This window comes from Podarcis erhardii, assembly GCF_964252035.2.
Source record: "Podarcis erhardii genome assembly, chromosome: 13".
In the NCBI taxonomy this organism is placed as follows: Eukaryota; Metazoa; Chordata; class Lepidosauria; order Squamata; family Lacertidae; genus Podarcis; species Podarcis erhardii.
In genome coordinates, this window is record NC_138502.1 from 1,572,989 (window position 1) to 1,591,784 (window position 18,796).

Genomic DNA, 18,796 nt, shown 5'->3' on the forward strand with positions numbered 1-18,796 from the left:
TTTGTGTGCAGGCTGGACCAAACTCCACATTCGGGGAAAGAGGGTCAGAGCGGTTTTTTAAAAGAGACTCGGGGCGGATGTTGGTGTTTGGGCGCAGACACGCCACCCTGCTGATCAATAACTGGGAGACTAGAGAGAATATGTGCTTCCAATTAGGTTTTATGTATGAAAAGCGAACTCTGGTGCAAAAGGGAGTCCTGTTTGAATAAATAGTCCTGCGCCACAGAGCAGTCTTGAGTTCAGTTTTGTGGGGCAGATGGACCAGCATCCCCTTAAAGCCCTTTAACTGTCCCACTGGCGAAGCTTCCGGTACATGAAGAAAGTGGTGGCTGGGTCCCGCGTTCGAGGTTGCAGCTTTAGGGGGGGCAGACCCTCCACTTCCAGGAAGGGGCTCTCCGTGAACAGTTGCTCCGGGTCGTAGAAGGCCAGGAGGTCGGGGCCTGTGCAGTCCAGCTCCTAGCAGAGAAGAGACAGGCCAGTTGCTTAGGAGGGAAAGTCCTTGACGAAGCGCAATGTTAAAGTCCTTAATGAAACACAATGTCACCCAGTGCTATACCAACTGCACTGGCTCCCGGTGGAGTACAGGGTCAGGTTTAAGGTGCTGGTTTTAACCTTCAAAGCCCTATACTGCCTAGGACCCACATACCTACGGGACCGCCTCTCCTGGTACGCCCCGCGGAGGACCTTAAGGTCCACAAATGACAACATTCTGGAGGTCCTAGGTCACAAGGTGGTTAGATTGGTCTCAACTAGGGACAGGGCCTTTTCAGTACTGGCCCCGACTTGGTGGAACGCTCTGTCCCAAGAGACCAGGGCCCTGCGGGACTTGACATCTTTCCGCAGGGCCTGCAAGACAGAGCTGTTCCACCTGGCCTTTAGTTTGGACTCAGTCTGACCCTTATGTTTCCCTTCCCTTATGGTCTTGATTTATCAGCTATTTTAAAATGAAGCTGCACTTTAAATTGCATATTAACCTGTATTTTAAACTGGGGTTTCCCCTCCCTCTCTTTTTCCCCTATTACTGTGATTTTATTTTATTGGTGTTAGCCACCCTGAGCCCGTCTCTGGCTGGGTTATAAATAAAATTTATTATTATTATTATTAAACTGCGGAACCCCCTCCTGCAGGAGGCCATGAGGGACTCCAACAGACATCCATTCCAACCCCTGCAATTCAGGAACGCCAACCGCTTGCAACCTTAGCTTTGCAAACGCGCTGGCAATCTTGTTGCAGCACCGCTAGGAGGACTTCGAAGGAGGATTAGACAAATTATTGGGAGAAGAGAGCTGTTGTCGGTAGTGTCACAGGCAGTCAACCTTGTGAACACCGGTTGCAGGAAACCACAAGAGCGGAAGAGTGCTCTTATGCTCAAATCCTGCCTGTGGGTTTTCCAAAAGAACCATCTGGTTGGCCACTCTTAACAGGATGCTTGCTGTTAGAAGACATCTGAAGGCAGCCCTGTTTAGGGAAGCTTTTAATGTTTGATGTATTACTGTATTTTAATATTCTGTTGGAAGCCGCCCAGAGTGGCTGGGGAAGCCCAGCCAGATGGGCGGGGTATAAATAATAAATTATTATTATTATTATTATTATTATTATTGAAGTCACCTGTCTCAATGAAAGTATATGATGTCTGACATGATTGAGAATCGTGGACTCAGGGACGGAGAACTATAAAGCGTCAAAACAGAAATTTGGAAAATATGGAGACAACAAGGAGAAGCAGGACTGAGATGTGGAGATATGCTTCAGAGATCCAGACCGTGGGGAGCTCCAAAAAATTAATACAGTGGTACCTCGGGTTACATACGCTTCAGGTTACAGACTCTGCTAAGCCAAAAATAGTGCTTCAGGTTAAGAACTTTGCTTCAGGATGAGAACAGAAATCGGGCTCCGGCGGCGCGGCGGCAGCAGGAGGCCCCATTCGCTAAAGTGGTGCTTCCGGTTAAGAACAGTTTCAGGTTAAGAACGGACCTCCGGAACGAATTAAGTACTTAACCAGAGGTACCACTGTAATTGTAATTTGGACTATAATTTGGTCTTTTTTTTATTTTCGTTTTCTATTTTAATTGGAGTATTATGATTGGGTAAATGAATTGGATGTTTTTTATTGGAAAATCAATAAAAATGATTTAAAAATAAATAAAGTCACCCGTCTCCTCCAGCTCTGGGGAATCCTCAAGGCCACACCCCCCCCCCTTTCCTGCTCACCTTCTTGGATTCAGGACGGGTCCGGACGAGGGCGAGTTTTTCCTGCACGGCTGAGCTGAGCAATTCAACTTCTGGCACTTCCAGGCTGACGAGGCCTTGATAAAGTTGTTGCTCCCGACGTATGTTCATACCTGCGAAAGGTGTGTTGGGAGAGAAATGGTATAAGGAGTTAAGCATATACAAGTATTTTAAATGGAAAATAAGGTTAAAAATATGTTAGGATATTTATAGTATGACAGAAAATAGAGAAAGATGGAAAGGATTTGCTGAAACAATTAATAGAAGTGGAACACAAAAAGGGAGGTGAGAGGAGGTCGATGAAACAAGGGAATGAAAAATAGAGTATGGGAAAGGTGTGATGTATGTTTTTAAATTGTTTCTGTTTATATTTTGTTTAGGGTTAGGGATAAGGTTTAGTGTTTAGTGTGTTTAGTTAGGTTGTGTATTGTATTGTTGTTGTTTTTCTTGTGTTTTTTTTCTTTTCTTCCTTTTTTCCCTATTTTGTAAGCTTTAAAAGTAATAAATATCATTTAAAAAAAAAAGGTGTGTTGGGAGAAAAGGCGAGGAGTTTATAAAACGGGGAATGGCGTGGAAAAAATGGATGGAGAGAGAAGTTCTCGTCGCACTCGAACCTGGGCCATCCACTGGCACTGAATATTCGAAGACTAGGGACAGGTGGAGAGTTTTGACCAAACGTGATCCACCTGGAGCAGGAACCGGCAAACCACTCCAGGATCCCTGCCAAGAAAACTCCATGGACAAAGACAACTCACTGCAGATGGCGAGAGCAGCCACGAAATTAAAAGACGCCTGCTTCTTGGGAGAAAAGCAATGACAGACCTAGACAGCATCTTAAAAAACAGAGACATCACCTTGCCAACAAAGGTCCATATAGTTAAAGCTCTGGTTTTCCCAGTAGTGATGTATGGAAGTGAGAGCTGGACCATAAAGAAGGCTGATCGCCGAAGAATAGATGCTTTTGAATTCTGGAGCTGGAGGAGACTCTTGAGAGTCCCATGGACTGCAAGAAGATCCAACCTCTCCATTCTGAAGGAAATCAGCCCTGAGTGCTCACTGGAAGGACAGATCCTGAAGCTGAGGCTCCAAGACTTGGGCCACCTCATGAGAAGAGAAGACTCCCTAGGAAAGACCCTGATGTTGGGAAAGATGGAGGGCACAAGGAGAAGGGGACGACGGAGGACGAGATGGTGGGACAGTGTTCTCGAAGCTACCAGCATGAGTTTGACCAAACTGCGGGAGGCAGTGGAAGACAGGAGGGCCTGGCGTGCTCTGGTCCAGGGGGTCACAAAGAGGCGGACACGACTAAACGACTCAACAACAACAAAGGACAGGTAATAATAATAATAATAAATTTATTATTTCTTCCCCGCCCATCTGGCTGGGTTTCCCCAGCCACTCTGGGCGGCTTCCAACAAAGATTAAAAACACATCAAAATGTCAAACATTAAAAACTTCCCTGAACAGGGCTGCCTCCAGATGTCTTCTAAAAGTCGGATAGTTGTTTATTTCCTTGACATCTGGTGGGATGGCGTTCCACAGGGAGGGCGCCACCACCGAGAAGGCCCAGTGCCTGGTTCCCTGTAATTTGGTTTCTTGCAATGAGGGAACCACCAGGAGGCCCTCGGAGCTGGACCTTAGTGTCCGGGCAGAACGATGGGGATGGAGACGCTCCTTCAGGTATACAGGACCGAGGCCGTTTAGGCAACTCGCTCCACAAAAGCTGGTATTAAGCCGCCTTGCTTCCTCCAGATGTGGAAGCAATCCTGGCCGGCAACCACCGATAACCCTCCTGAGGCAGGGAGTTCCATAAGTTAACCCTGCGCCACACAAAGAAGGGATTTTATTTTTTAATCTCCCAACACCCAACTCCAATACTCACCCTCGCCAGCCCGGGCTTCCACAGCGCAGCGAGCGACGAAAGAGCGCTGCACCAGTTGTTCAGTTGCCTGCCGGGCATTAAAGCCCTGCTCCCGGACGGCGTGCACTTCTGCCACCAGAGCAAGAGTGCTGTGGGGAACGGGGCCGGCCAGCAGGTTGTGGGGCGGACATGATCCCTCTTCTCCTTCCTCCTCCTTCTCCTCCCCTGCCGGACTCAGGGAAGGCTCTCTCGCCAGCGTAATGGTGATGGGAGATTCTCCTGCACTGCTGTGGACCACCTCCACTCTGGGCTTTGGGGGGTTGAGGCTGACCATGCGGACATCTTCCGAACGGGATCCCCGCCTCGCAGGAACGGCAACCTCCGTTCCTGGCTGCGGGGCATCTGGGAGGACCGCGCCGATGTCATCGGATTTGGATCCCAGCCTGAAACGAACCTGTGAAGGTGCAAAAAAAAAAAAAAGGACAGTCGAGATGGGGAGGAAGAGGTGAATTGTGAACAACTTGCTAAAACGATAAACATCTTCCACAGAAGAAAAGGCTCAGGAGGAAATCCAGGAGCGAATCCATAAGACCAGGCATTTCCAAAGTCTGTTTTGGGGGCCTAATCCAGCCTGCCGGTCAGTAAAAAGCTCAACACCTTCTTTTTCTAAAATATATTTTTATTAAACCATTTTAATAAAACAAATTGTCGGTAGGTACTACTACCGAGAAGGCCCTCTGCCTGGGTCCCTACAAGCACCAGAACAACCTCAGTTCTATGCAGCAAACATCTCAGGAAGACAGAAAATCCCAGCCAAACCATTGAGGTCCATATACCTTAATACAGTGGTACCTGGGTTACGTACGCTTCAGGTTACAGACGCTTCAGGTTACAGATTCCGCTAACCCAGAAATAGTACCTCGGGTTAAGAACTCTGCTTCAGGATGAGAACAGAATTTGTGCAGCGGCAGCAGGTGGCCCCAGTAGCTAAAGTGGTGCTTCAGGTTAAGAATAGTTTCAGGTTAAGTACGGACCTCCAGAACAAATTAAGTTCTTAACCCAAGGTACTACTGTACTGCCGACACTGACTGGCAGCACCTCTCCAGGGCCCCTCTCCCAGCCCTCTCTGGGGTGCAACGAGGGGCATTCCGATACAGGGCAGATGCTCTCCCACTGACTAGCCAATGCAATTCTGGGCTGCATCAATAGGAGTATAGCATCTAGATCAAGGGAAGTAATAGTGCCACTGTATTCTGCTCTGGTCAGACCTCACCTGGAGTACTGTGTCCAGTTCTGGGCACCACAGTTCAAGAAGGACACGGACAAACTGGAAGGTGTCCAGAGGAGGGCAACCAAAATGGTCAAAGGCCTGGAAGCGATGCCTTATGAGGAACGGCTAAGGGAGCTGGGCATGTTTAGCCTGGAGAAGAGGAGGTTAAGGGGTGATATGATAGCCATGTTCAAATATATAAAAGGATGTCACATAGAGGAGGGAGAAAGGTTGTTTTCTGCTGCTCCAGAGAAGCGGACACGGAGCAATGAAAGAAGATTCCACCTAAACACTAGGAAGAACTTCCTGACAGTAAGAGCTGTTTGACAGTGGAATTTGCTGCCAAGGAGTGTGGTGGAGTCTCCTTCTTTCGAGGTCTTTAAGCAGAGGCTTGACAACCATATGTCAGGAGTGCTCTGATGGTGTTTCCTGCTTGGCAGGGGGTTGGACTCAATGGCCCTTGTGGTCTCTTCCAACTCTAGGATGCTATGCTATGACTACATCCCTTCCCCTCTGGAGAGGGTGTGGGCAAGTCCTACCTCTGTGCTTTCCTGCATAAAGGTAAAGGGACCCCTGACCATTAGGTGCAGTCGTGGCCGACTCTGGGGTTGCGGCGGCGCTCATCTCACTTTACTGGCTGAGGGAGCCGGCGTACAGCTTCCGGGTCATGTGGCCAGCAGGGCTAAGACGCTTCTGGCGAACCAGAGTAGCACACGGAAACGCCGTTTACCTTCCCACCAGAGTGGTACCTATTTATCTACTTGCACTGGTGTGCTTTCAAACTGCTAGGTTGGCAGGAGCAGGGACCGAGCAACGGGAGCTCACCCCGTCGCGGGGATTCAAACTGCCGACCTTCTGATCGGGAAGTCCTAGGCTCTGTGGTTTAACCCCCAGCACCACCCACATCCCGCCTTCCTGCACAGATTTCCCAATTAATGGGGAATCTGGCGAGGGATTTGGTGGTTTCAAACCACCTCCTCTCCACTTTCCTCCTCATGCTCCCAGCTCCCACTTACCTGTCTACGGTGTGCTTTCCCCTGCTGGGGTCGCCGAAGGATCCCGCCCCCCGGCCTCCTCACGCAGGCTCGCTCGGGGGTGAGCACCATCTCAGGCTCAGGGACCAAGCCTTGGGGAGTCGGGGGTGGAAGGGGGACGGGTGCAGCGCAAGGGAGGCTGTCTGTGTCATCGCTGCAGGTGAGAGTGGGGGCAGCAGCCATCATGGGATGAATGCAAGCTGTAGATAAGAGAAAAGAGTATGCAAACCAATGGTCTCCAATTTTTGAGGCGGGGTGGGGCTGACTCTACTGCCCCTTGGTTCGATAAACCCCCCACCCTATAAAAAACATTATGCAGAACAGCTAAGTGAGAGAAGGAACGCAATGACTTTCAAAACACAATTAATTGCACAATTAATCCCACCGGCCCCCAGGGGGCGCTGCTGCCCACTGGGAGCCCATGATGCAATATGTAAGCGGCAGCAGTGCAAACTTCCAGTAACCCACCAGCAGGGGGCGTTGTTTCCAAACATCTGCTCTGAGCAGACAGTCCCCAGCCTGGTGCTCTCCTCTTGTTTTTCTGGGGCTGATGGGAGTTGTAGTCCAAAACATCTGGATTTCACCAGGCTGTCCTAACTAAGCCCGAGAAGTAGACTCTACTTTTTGGGGGGGGGACATAGCAGAGGAGCATCGGGGGGAGAGATAAATGCCCCCGTTTTTATTAGAGGGAGCCCATCCTCATGGATAGTTGTGGAATTCACTGCCATAATAAATAATAATAATTTATTATTTCTACCCCACCCACCTGGCAGGGATTGCCGCTTGCTTGGGCCACACGTTTAGGGCACCAGAAAAGCAGGGACCCCAGAAACAGGAGACCTTTTTCTCTTTTTTAATGAATTTGATATTGGTACTTCATCCAAGTATTCATCAAGGGGAAAATCAGGACTTCGTTAGACGATACGATACGATAATCTTTATTGTCATTGTCCCATACAGAACAACGAAATTGAAAAAATCTACATCAGACATTCAAAAACCAACAAGCGTGCTATCCCAGCCTGGTTAATCTAAAAACTCTGATACCCCCTAATTAAATACAGTGGTGCCCCGCAAGACGAACGCCTCGCAAGACGGAAAACCCGCTAGACGAAAGGGTTTTCCGTTTTGGAGGCGCTTCGCAAAACAAATTTCCCTATGGGCTTGCTTCGCAAGACGAAATGTCTTGCGAGTTCCTGCGTGTTTTTTTGCCCCTTTCCCCCCCTTTTTTCTAAGCCGCTAAGCCGCTTATCTGCTTATCCGCTAAGCCGATAAGCGCCGCTAAAAGCCGCTAATAGCGCTAATCCGCTAAGCTGTCAATGGGCTTGCTTCGCAAGACGAAAAAACTGCTAGACGAAGAGACTCGCGGAACAGATTAATTTCGTCTTGCGAGGCACCACTGTACTCCCACAGAGACTACCTTACACTGCGTTTAAAACCAAAATTTGGATAGAAACTTCCTAACCCTCCACTCTACACCCATTTTCCTGGTCTCTTTTTATTCCTTATCCCCGCCTAAACCGGAGGTGGGTGGGGTGGATGGTGTCCTAACATTAAATCAAAATAAGGCGAGGAAATCAGGTCCAGCCAGACATTGCGCATGACATCCATGCATGCCCATTTTAGCATACATGTAAGCCTTGGATCACTTTGGTAAACAGCATTTAGTTTAGTGTTTTGTTTTTATTTTGAATTACATATTGGGAGGGGGCGGGGAGCCTCACAGCATAATTTTTTCCGGTGCTTGCAAAAGTCTTAGTCCGGCCCTGGGTCAAATCCAGCTGCCGCAGGGATCTTTTGATGTTTTACGGGGGGAGTATTTTGCAGGAGGGGACGGGGGTGGCGCTGTGGGTTAAACCACAGAGCCTGGGACTTGCCGATCAGAAGGTCGGCGGTTTGAATCCCCGCGATGGGGTGAGCTCCCGTTGCTCGGTCCCTGCTCCTGCCAACCTAGCAGTTCGAAAGCACTCCAAAAAGTGCAAGTAGATAAATAGGTACCACTCCAGCGGGAAGATAAACAGCGTTTCCGTGCGCTGCTCTGGTTCGTCAGAAGCGGCTTAGTCCTGCTGGCCACATGACCCGGAAGCTGTACGCCGGCTCCCTCGGCCAATAAAGCGAGATGAGCGCCGCAACCCCAGAGTCGGCCACGACTGGACCCAACAGTCAGGGGTCCCTTTACCTTTTATTTTGCAGGATGTGGGGCAAGAAGCTACAGTTAGAACTGGATCTGGAACAACTGATTGGTTCAAAATTGGGAAAGGAGTACGACAAGGCTGTAGATTGTCTCCCTGCTTATTTAACTTATATGCAGAATTCATCATGCAAAAGTTTAGTGTTAGAGGTCCTTCTTGGTAGTGGCACCCGCCCTGTGGAACTCCCTCCCACCAGATGTGAAGGAAGTAAGTAGCTATCCTATCTTTAAAAGACACCTGAAGGCAGCCCTGTTCAGCCCTGTTTTTAATATTTAACGCTGTATTGTTTTTAACACTTGATTGGGAGCCGCCCAGAGTGGCTGGGGAAACTCAGCCAGATGGGCGGGGTATAAATAATAAATTATTATTATTATTATTACTATTTTGTTTTGTTTTTATTTTGAATTACATATTGGGAGGGGCGGGGAGCCTCGCAGCATAAATTTTTCCGGTGCTTGCAAAACTCTTAGTCCGGCCCTGGGTCGAATCCGGATCCTGCAGGGATCTTTTGATGTTTTAAGGGGGGAGTATTTTGCAACACCCCAGTATTTTGCAACCTCCCGCCTTTGCACCTTTTCTGCAAAGCCCAAATTGCACATTGCACCCCTTGCACCCCACCTCCCCCCCCCCCAGTTTCCAACCCGGCCCCTTACCCCCTTTTATCTCCAAGCCCCTCCACTTCTCGGCTTCTCCCTCGTCTAAACTCCACTCTTTGCCTCCGGCGCTGGAGAATCTGGGGACGGTTGAAGCGGGAGGTGCAAAAAAAAGCGAGCAGCCTCGTTTTCGGTCCAAGATGGCGCCTGTCCTGAAAGCGCCCTATCTAAAGCCATGGAGAACCATAGAGTCGCTCGGCGCAGCAAGTCCCACTCCGGCAATTCCCGCGGCGTAACATTCGCGCCCTCTAAGGAAAGGCTTTGCAAGCATAACCTCCGAGGGGCGGGGCTGGGGCATAGCCTCGTTGTGAATCGAAGATGGCGGCCGAGCTGGGAGCGCTCTATCTAGAGAATGAGCGGCGGGAATGGGAGGGAGGCGAGGGCGGCCTTCGGGGTTAATTAGGGTGGTGCGGAAGCTGCGCCTGCGCATCAGGTTCTTTCTGAATGCAAGATGGCGGCCCAAAAAAAAAAAGACACTTCTCCGCGGGTTCGAAACCAGCTCTCGGCATAGATATTAATAATAACAAATATTATTATTCATAGCTATTATTATAAAAGTAATTGACAATAATAATTGCAGGAGGCTCAGGAAACTGTTCTAGGTGTCCATTTGAATCCACTGCAACTCTTAAGTTCTATCATTCAGTGGTTCTAATTTTTGTTTTATTTTATTTTATTTTATTTTATTTTATTTTATTTTATTTTATTTTATTTTATTTTATTTTATTTTATTTTATCTGCAGTAGGTTTATTTTAAAAGCAATCAGGAACCCGACACTTAACCACTCCCTACCAAATCAATTTGACCTTAGGCTTCCCTATCCAAATCAGGAAGTATTTTTTTTTTATTTAAAAAATGTCAGTTTCCCCCCCATGTTTTTCCAGAGGTACCACTGAGGCCAGTGGGAACATGCCCAGCAAGATTTAAAGACCCCCCTGCCCACCGCTGCATATATTTGAACCTTGCCGCGTATGAACCATTCCTTATTCAAGAGCGTTTGTAGTGAGATTTTATATATGTGCTATATATTATATGCAGCGTAAGAACTGTAATAAGGCTGTAATAAGCAAAAATAAAGAATAAATCAAAACAGGAGTTTGTTTCAAAATGGTAGGTTTTCAAAGAATATTTGAAAAATAAATATAGTAGTTTAAATTCTGTTGCAGCATTCAATGAACTTCAGTAATAGTTGCAAGGTAGATATAAAAATTAGATATATTAAGAAAAAGTTTAATTATGATAAAAGCGTGTATTGGCAATAAGTAATACGAAATCGAAATATGGAATAGACGGGAGGTTGGGTCTTTAGTGTGAAGACCAATATATGTTTTATCGTTTGTTAAGAAAACTATGTGTCTAGGTACAGATAGGTAGCCGTGTTGGTCTGCCATGGTCAAAACAAAATAAAAAAATTCCTTCCAGTAGCACCTTAAAGACCAACTGAGTTAGTTCTAGGTATGAGCTTTCGTGTGCATGCACACTTCTTCAGATACACTGAAACAGAAGTCACCGGACCTTTCTATATAGTGAGAAGGTGGGGAGGGCTATTACTCAGAAGGGTGGTGGGAATGGGTGATTGGCAGATAGCTGCGATGAGCCTGTTGACGACTCTTAACGACTGCAATAGGTCTAACAGGAAAAAGCAAGGGGTGAGAAGGTGAAAAATGGCTTTGTCATGTATAATGAGATAAGAATCCAATGTCTTTATTCAAACCAGGTCTCTCCATAGTTTTAAGTTTGGTGATAAGTTGCAATTCAGCAGCTTCTCTTTCCAGTCTATTTCTGAAATTCCTTTGTAATAGAACAGCTACTTTGAGATCTTGTATAGAATGTCCTGGGAGATTGAAGTGTTCTCCTACTGGTTTTTCTGTCTTGTGATTCCTGATGTCAGATTTATGTCCGTTTATCCTTTGGCGTAAGGTCTGGCCTGTTTGTCCAATATAGAGAGCTGAAGGACACTGTTGGCATTTGATGGCATACACAATGTTAGACGATAAGCAATTAAATAGTCCCGAGATGGTATGTGTGATGTTGTTGGGGCCAGTAATGGTGTTGTCCGGGTGTATGTGGCAGCAAAGTTGGCATCTGGGTTTATTGCAGGCTCTGGTGCCAGTGTCCGTGTTAAGTCTGGTTGTAGTATTATTGTGGGTTAGGAGTTGTTTAAGACTGGGTGGCTGTCTGTAGGCAATGAAAGGTCTTCCTCCCAGAGCTTGAGAAAGAGAACTGTCATTGTCCAGGAGAGGTTGCAGATCTCTGATGATGCGTTGTACTGTTTTAACTTGGGAGCTGTATGTGATGACTAGAGGTGTTCTGTTATTTTCTTTTTTGGGTCTGTCTTGCAGCAAGTTCTCTCTGGGTATCAGTCTGGCTCTGTTGATCTGTTGTCTTAGCAGTACATGTGAAAAGGATCTAGGAGTCTTGGTTGACCACAAACTTGACATGAGCCAACAGTGTGACGCGGCAGCTAAAAAAGCCAATGCAATTCTGGGCTGCATCCATAGGAGTATAGCATCTAGATCAAGGGAAGTAATAGTGCCACTGTATTCTGCTCTGGTCAGACCTCACCTGGAGTGCTGTGTCCAGTTCTGGGCACCACAGTTCAAGAAGGACACGGACAAACTGGAACGTGTCCAGAGGAGGGCAACCAAAATGGTCAAAGGCCTGGAAACGATGCCTTATGAGGAACGGCTAAGGGAGCTGGGCATGTTTAGCCTGGAGAAGAGGAGGTTAAGGGGGGATAGGATAGCCATGTTCAAATATATAAAAGGATGTCACATAGAGGAGGGAGAAAGGTTGTTTTCTGCTGCTCCAGAGAAGCGGACACGGAGCAATGGTTCCAAACTACAAGAAAGAAGATTCCACCTAAACATTAGGAAGAACTTCCTGACAGTAAGAGCTGTTCGACAGTGGAATTTGCTGCCAAGGAGTGTGGTGGAGTCTCCTTCTTTGGAGGTCTTTAAGCAGAGGCTTGACAACCAGATGTCAGGAGTGCTCTGATGGTGTTTCCTGCTTGGCAGGGGGTTGGACTCGATGGCCCTTGGGGTCTCTTCCAACTCTAGGATTCTAGGATTCTATGATTCAGAATGGCCAAGGCAGGGTTAGAAAAAGATGCCCTTGAAAAAGACTACTGTGTCCTCACGAGGGAGGCATTCTCAAATTTGAATCCACAGAGGGTGCCGGACTACAACTCCCATCATCCCTGACCACCTGGACTGGGATTTTGAAGAACAGCTAGCGGATGCTGAGCAGGACCCTGCAGCCAATGCCCATTTAGTCAAGGACCCTGGCAAAGCACCGCTTGCGACTGAAGCCTTGGAGTTCCCTCTGCCGGCCGGACTCAGTTTTCAGGCCCCTTCATCTGTGAAATGGGCACAGCCACAGGAGATCCAATGAGCAGCGGCGAGCGGCACTGAGTCATCGTCCAAAGAGCGTCTGGAAAAAATCCCTTTTTTTTTTTTTTGCACGGATAGATCTGCCCTCTCCTCTCTGATAAAGGTTTCCGCTGCAGTTGGTGGCAGAACAATAACCCGCTGCGGATGAATGCCTGGCAGCGGGCGCAGGAATTTCCTGAGCGCTGGGTGGATGGGAATGGGAGAGGTCTGCAGGGGAGATATATAATGGAAGCAGCCAAATAATAGATTTTGCTGACTGTCAGAAATGATAGCTCAGGGCTTCCCCTGTTTCTGCCAGCAGCCGAGATAGAAAACTCTGTTTTTAGTCGAGCGTATGTGTTATGTCTCCTGTCTCAAGGGCCGGACTCCTGGGTCCCCTGCGGAAGGGCGACTGGACTCTCCAGAACTGCCAAAATATCCGGCCAATTCTGTCCCCGAGCCGAAATCCCTGCCATCTCATCCTAACCATCTTTTCTCAATTTATTCCTATGGGGTTTATTTCCCATAAATGTTCATAGGGTTGAATTTGAGGAAGCGGCGTTCTGGGCCTTTTTCAGAGCAGGAGGAGCAAAGACTGGAATATGCTGGGATATTTCATAGAATCGTAGATTTGCGGAGTTAGATGAGACCCCCAGCGGTCATCTACTCCAAGCCCCTGCAACTATTACTGTTAATTATTAAATTTGCATACCGCCCTTCGTCCCAAGTTCTCGCAGCGTAAAAAAAATGAGATAAAAACGCAGAATACGTCATTGGAGCAAAAATCAAACAAAGCAATAACCCGCCTCCCGGGCAAAAAAATGTGATGTGTGGCTCCAGCGATACGAAGCAATAAGAAGATTTGCCTGCGACAGATTTGCATAGATTAATTAGAAGACGAGGAAAGCCATCGAGCAGAGGGCTGGTTACACCTTCGGCGACTCCGGAGGTTGATCTTGATCAACCATGTCAAAGGCTGCTGACAAATCTAAGAGAATCTGCAGCCCTCACCCGTCTCGATCCAGTTGTCTACGGAGGTCATCCGTTAGGGAATAGGATTTAGGGGCCGAAAGCCAGCGAGTTGAAGATGGCGACCAGGTCCAAGCCCCTCCTGGGCTCTTGGTGAGGGTCAGCGGGGCAAAAGGAGATGCGGTGGGGGGAGCTCAAATTCAGGGAGGGACACCCCACGGTCATCTATTCCAACCCCGCTGCTTAAAAACATCTGGAAATGTTTCAATGGTTATTTATGTGGACAAATATTAAGTGTAAGGCATTGGTTGTGTTTAGAATAGATTTGTGAAAGATTCAGGAAACTTGTTGGATTAGAATATTTGTGTGAGACTGGGGAAAATACGGAATAACAGATATAATTTTGCTTAACATGTATATAGGGAGTGTGGTGTAAGCGACGGACGTCAATCAATGAAATTTTATTGTTGAGATATTTGTAGAGTAAATTTGGAAGAATTTTTTTCCTTCTTTTTCTCCTTCTTTTTTCTTTCTTTCTTTCTTTTCTTCCTTTTTTCTTTTCGATTCTTTTTTATATATGTGTGCTTATCTGAAAGATATATGTATGTCTTTGCAGTATTTTGCTTGTATTTTGTAATAATTATGTTAAATATTTCTTTTAAATAAATAAAAAAAAAAAACCTCCACCGAAGGGGATTCCACCACCATCCGAGCTCCTGGGGTCACAGGACTGTCGAGTTGGAACGGGACCTCGGAAGGTCATCCATTCCAACCCGTTGCAAGCCAGGAATCTTTGGCCCGACGTGGAACTCGAACCCGCCACCCTCAGCCTCGCACTCTACCGAGTCAGTTTCTGTGACGTCCAGCGCCTAGCAACCCTAAATCCCGATGGCACCCACAGAAATGGGGAGATTTGGGGTGGGGGTTGTTGCCGTTTGTTCAGACCCCCCCCCCCATTTTCCTTTAAGGCCTCTTTCGCCGGGAAAACTGGGGTAGGCCTCATAACTCGAGACACAAATTGATTCCAGACAGCAATGTCCAGGAAAGGCGGAGGTGGGGGGGGGTGTTTTTCGGGGAATTTTTTTAGGGTGGGGGGAGATGGCGGTCTCTGACTGGCTAGTTTTGAGCACTCCATAAAAACACAGCCTGTTTCGAATTAGGCCAGCCTCACTCCCCACTCTGCCCCACATCACCCCGATAAATTTCTACCCCGCATCCGGACTTGGAGGGGATCCTGGACCCCCACCCCACTTCCTGACATGAGATAAAAGAGGAAGGAGACCCCCCCAATTAAGATTTAAGGGCACCGATAGTGAACCCCTTTGCGAGCGAGGTTTTGGGGGGGGGCGGAAAGAGAAATGGCAGGATGGAAAAGTGTGGGGTGGTTTGTTGGGGGCAGGAAAGAGAAATGGATCCCGGCTGGAGAGGAGGGGGTCGCTTGCCCACCCCCCAAAAAAACATGCCGGCCCAGATGGTCTTCATCTGTCGAGCATCCCTACGTGTTTTTAATATCTCCATTTATCTTTTCTCCGGGATGATATTTAAGACCCTTGAGAGCAGGGAAATGGATCCGGGTGCGAGGGGGGAGAGAGAATGGGCTGCTGAACGTCAGTGCGGACACCCACCTCCCCGTCCGCCCCTCTTGGTGGGTGAGGAAGAAGAAGGGGGGGTCTATTCTAGATAAGGTGATCAAAATCAGACTCTGCGTCCCCTAAAAACTGCCTAAAAACACCCCTCCTTTTCCCCACATGTCTTCTTAAAACGGGCACCCTGCAACTTACGTAGGACTCGAATCCAGAACCCGGCACCCCTTTTGCCTTCACAGGTCAAATCATTGCAGCTGCAGCCCCACTCCGCTTCCTAAGGGGGGGTTTCAGAAATCCGATCTCCAGAGCTGTGCGACCCTCTTTCTAATCCTGGCTTTGCCAACCGGGTGCCCCTCTGTTGGGAGTTGTAGTACGGAGCCTCTGGGGTGGCGCCGGGGTGGCGAACCCTCTTCTAACCCAACAAATCTCTGAACATTTTTGCTTTTGGCTCTTAATAATCTCAGGGCCCTGGGTTCAAGAGTCGCATTGGGTAAAAGGTTCTTGCCATTGCAAGAGGAGGGTTGGGCTGGATAACCTTTGAGGCTCCCTCCCAACCCTACAATTCTATAAAATCGGTGCCTTTTCCAAGCAGGAAGCACCCCGCTGGCTATTTTAAATCGCCTCTGGTTCCCGTGAAACAATTGTGATATCTCTCCCCCCCAAAAAATGGCTTGTTTCTGGTCCTCGTAGGCTAGCAGTGCCCCTTCTGTTTCCTGACCCACGGCTGACCCACAGGAGGCCGATTGCAGCTGGCCAGGCCAGATAACCCAGGGGGCAACGGGGAGGAGAGCAAAGTTGCGCCAAGCCGGCCACAGTTTTTCTGGCTGCTGACCTTCCATAACGGCTGAATTTTTCCCTGACAAGTTCTGTGGGGCAGAGAGGGGTCTCTGAAAGAGGTTGTGGGGCCAGCGGGCTGGATAATTCACCATTATTCAGTTTACAGGGGGACGGAGATATAGGATGGCCGCATTTTGCGCCAGGGGTTTGAGCGCACGCCAGAAACTTTTAGTGTGTGCAGTTAAAGTGGATTAAATAAATTCATTTTTTTTTAAAAAAGAAACTGGTGTAGGGTTTTTTGCTGTTCAGGAAGTGAGGAGGAAATGTAGAGAAAAGTTTTTTTCTCGCTCTCTCATAACACTCCTGGATATCTCATGAGGTGAACGGGATTGTGTGTGAACACCCCACACAGGAAATCAGGATTAAGGCTCCCAGCCACATAACAAAATTGGAGCCGGTTTTCTCTATATTTTGGCGGTTTTCCTGTATTTTGGCCAGCTGCCATTCTGAATCAAGATGGCGGACAAACGTCACTTTGGTGTGACTTTTGCCCTTGTTTTGGATAAGTTTGGCCGCCTCTTGACATATTTTCAACAAAACCTCGCCAACGAATTTTCCTGAAGGGGGTAGATTTCGCTGGCGCGTCAACGCCAGGCGCCATTTTGAACCAAAAGCGACTTTGGCACTTTTGTTTTTCGGTGTGTCCGAATTTAAAAATTGCACTATCCATTCAAATATCACAGTATTTTTTAGGTTTTTAAGCATTCCCAGGCAGAGGCAAGCACACCCCGCTAGTACTTGACGAAGTCCAATATAGTCTAACCACCGCGTAAGCGAATGAAGATGTATGTGGAATAAGCGGGCCAAATAAATAATTTCGTTTGAGGTCAGGTTGGCCACTGAGCCAGTTTTCAGGGGTCCTGGTAGAGTCAAGAGTGCCTCTGAGCACACAGGGAGTGCTGCCCGGTCACCGCGAAGGAATGGCCAAACAGCCATGATCGGAGGAGACTTCTCCTTTCAGAAACGAAGCCACGACTTATTTGTGCGCACGCCAGCAGTTTCACTTAGCCGAGAGCCGAAACGGCTCGGAGGATTGAGAACCAGGAACGTCTTGGCTTGGATTCGAGTCCCGCACCTGCCGCAGACTTAGGATGTGGCCTTGGGAAATGGGGCTTCCCCTGCTGGTGCTGAATTTAGATTAATAATAATATTAATTTATTATTTATACCCCGCCCATCTGGCTGGGCTTCCCCAGCCACTTGGGGCAGCTTCCAACAAAATATTAAAATACCCTCATGCATCAAACATTACAAGCTTCCTTAAAGAGAAAATTGGGGGGTGCTAATTAAATTTCACCCGTTCCCTAAACTTGGCAACCTTCTGTTTTAGGCAAGGGCTCAGTAGCAGAACACTTGCTTGGCTTGCAGATGGTCCCAGGTCCACTCCCTGATTTTCCAGAGAATTCGAACTGGGGTCTCTCCCAGACCTACCTGAAGATGCAGGTAGGTCTGGGCGAGACCCCGATTTGAATCCCCAGGACAGTCGCTGCTGCCGGTCAGTGTAGGTTTGACCCCCAAGGCAACTTGCAAGGCTCCTGTTCGTTTGTTTGCAGCCATGACTAGAATCTTGTTCCGTGTAGAGACGATACTGAGATAGATAAGAGACCCAGCAGTTTATGGTTAGAAGCGTGAGCTGTGAGCCTCTTTCCGCTCCTCCCTTTGCTGCTGGGAACTCACTCCGGCTTCCGTCTGAGACATTCCCGAAAAACAGGGCCTGGGAATACCGAGACGTGTCTATTGCAAGATGACATGTGTGATAACACATATGAGATACTATATAAATGCTAATTATTGCTTTCCCTGAAGCTCGTTGTGGTTGCTTAGTGGAGCAGGAGGCGGGTGTGTGTGTGTTTGTGTGAACTTTGCACGTGCTCAGAGGAAAGCTACTTTCACCCTGTTACATCACAAGAAAGAGTTTCAGAGGCTGAGCCTTGGCCAACCTGCTGCCAACGTACTGTGATAATAGTGGGTGCCATATTGGGGGGTGAAAATTATTTTTTTGCAATTTTATTCAGTTGTTGTTGTTGAGTCATTTAGTGGTGTCCGCCTCTTCGTGACCCCCTGGACCAGAGCACGCCAGGCCCTCCTGTCTTCCATTGCCTCCCGCAGTTTGGTCAAACTCATGCTGGTAGCTTCGAGAACACTGTCCCACCATCTCGTCCTCCGTCGTCCCCTTCTCCTTGGGCCCTCCATCTTTCCCAACATCAGGGTCTTTTCCAGGGAGTCTTCTCTTCTCATGAGGTGGCCAAAGTCTTGGAGCCTCAGCTTCAGGATCTGTCCTTCCAGTGAGCCCTCAGGGCTGATTTCCTTCAGAATGGAGAGGTTGGATCTTCTTGCAGTCCATGGGACTCTCAAGAGTCTCCTCCAGCACCAGAATTTAAAAGCATCCATTCTTCGGCAATCAGCCTTCTTGATGGTCCAGCTCTCACTTCCATACATCACTACTGCCTTTACCTATTATTACATGGGGTTAGACAAACTCATGGCAGACAGGGCTATCAATAGCTACAGCCTGCCTCCACAGTTGGAGGCAGCCATGCTTCTGGACAGCATCTTCTGGAAACTGCAAGAGGGGAGAGTGTAGCTCTTGCCTTTGAATCCTGCTTGCAGGTTTTCCCATAATGGGAATCCGGTTGGCCACTGTGAGAACAGGATGGTGGACTAGATGGTGGACTCATGTTCCATATCCAGTTCTAGCTGTAGCTTCTTGTCCCACGTAGAGATTTCTCAGGAGACAGATGAGGTGATCAGGCACTCCCATTTCTTTAAGAATTTGCCATAGTTTGCTGTGGTC

General features: G+C 48.1%; 1 protein-coding gene across 1 annotated transcript; it reads right to left on the reverse strand.

Annotated features, from left to right (window-relative positions):
- Positions 1-141: 141 nt before the first annotated feature.
- Positions 142-9,403, reverse strand: PPP1R35 (protein phosphatase 1 regulatory subunit 35). Its single transcript, XM_081835801.1, has 5 exons — positions 9,240-9,403; positions 6,377-6,594; positions 4,112-4,544; positions 2,212-2,342; positions 142-456 (listed from the first exon to the last, which is right to left on the reverse strand). Exons 2-5 carry the CDS (start codon positions 6,578-6,580, stop codon positions 283-285), a joined length of 942 nt encoding a protein of 313 aa, XP_081691927.1. The 5' UTR covers positions 6,581-6,594; positions 9,240-9,403; the 3' UTR covers positions 142-282.
- Between the last annotated feature and the right edge of the window lie 9,393 nt (positions 9,404-18,796).

Bases quoted from the DNA above. Each gene is read 5' to 3' on its own strand.
- PPP1R35 (XM_081835801.1), bottom strand. From the start codon at position 6,580: ATGATGGCTGCTGCCCCCACTCTCACCTGCAGCGATGACACAGACAGC. The intron at 4,545-6,376 runs GTAAGTGGGAGC...GCACCTTCACAG, and splicing joins GGAAAGCACACCGTAGACAG to GTTCGTTTCAGGCTGGGATC. The intron at 2,343-4,111 runs GTGAGTATTGGA...CACCTTTCGCAG, and splicing joins GGAAGCCCGGGCTGGCGAGG to GTATGAACATACGTCGGGAG.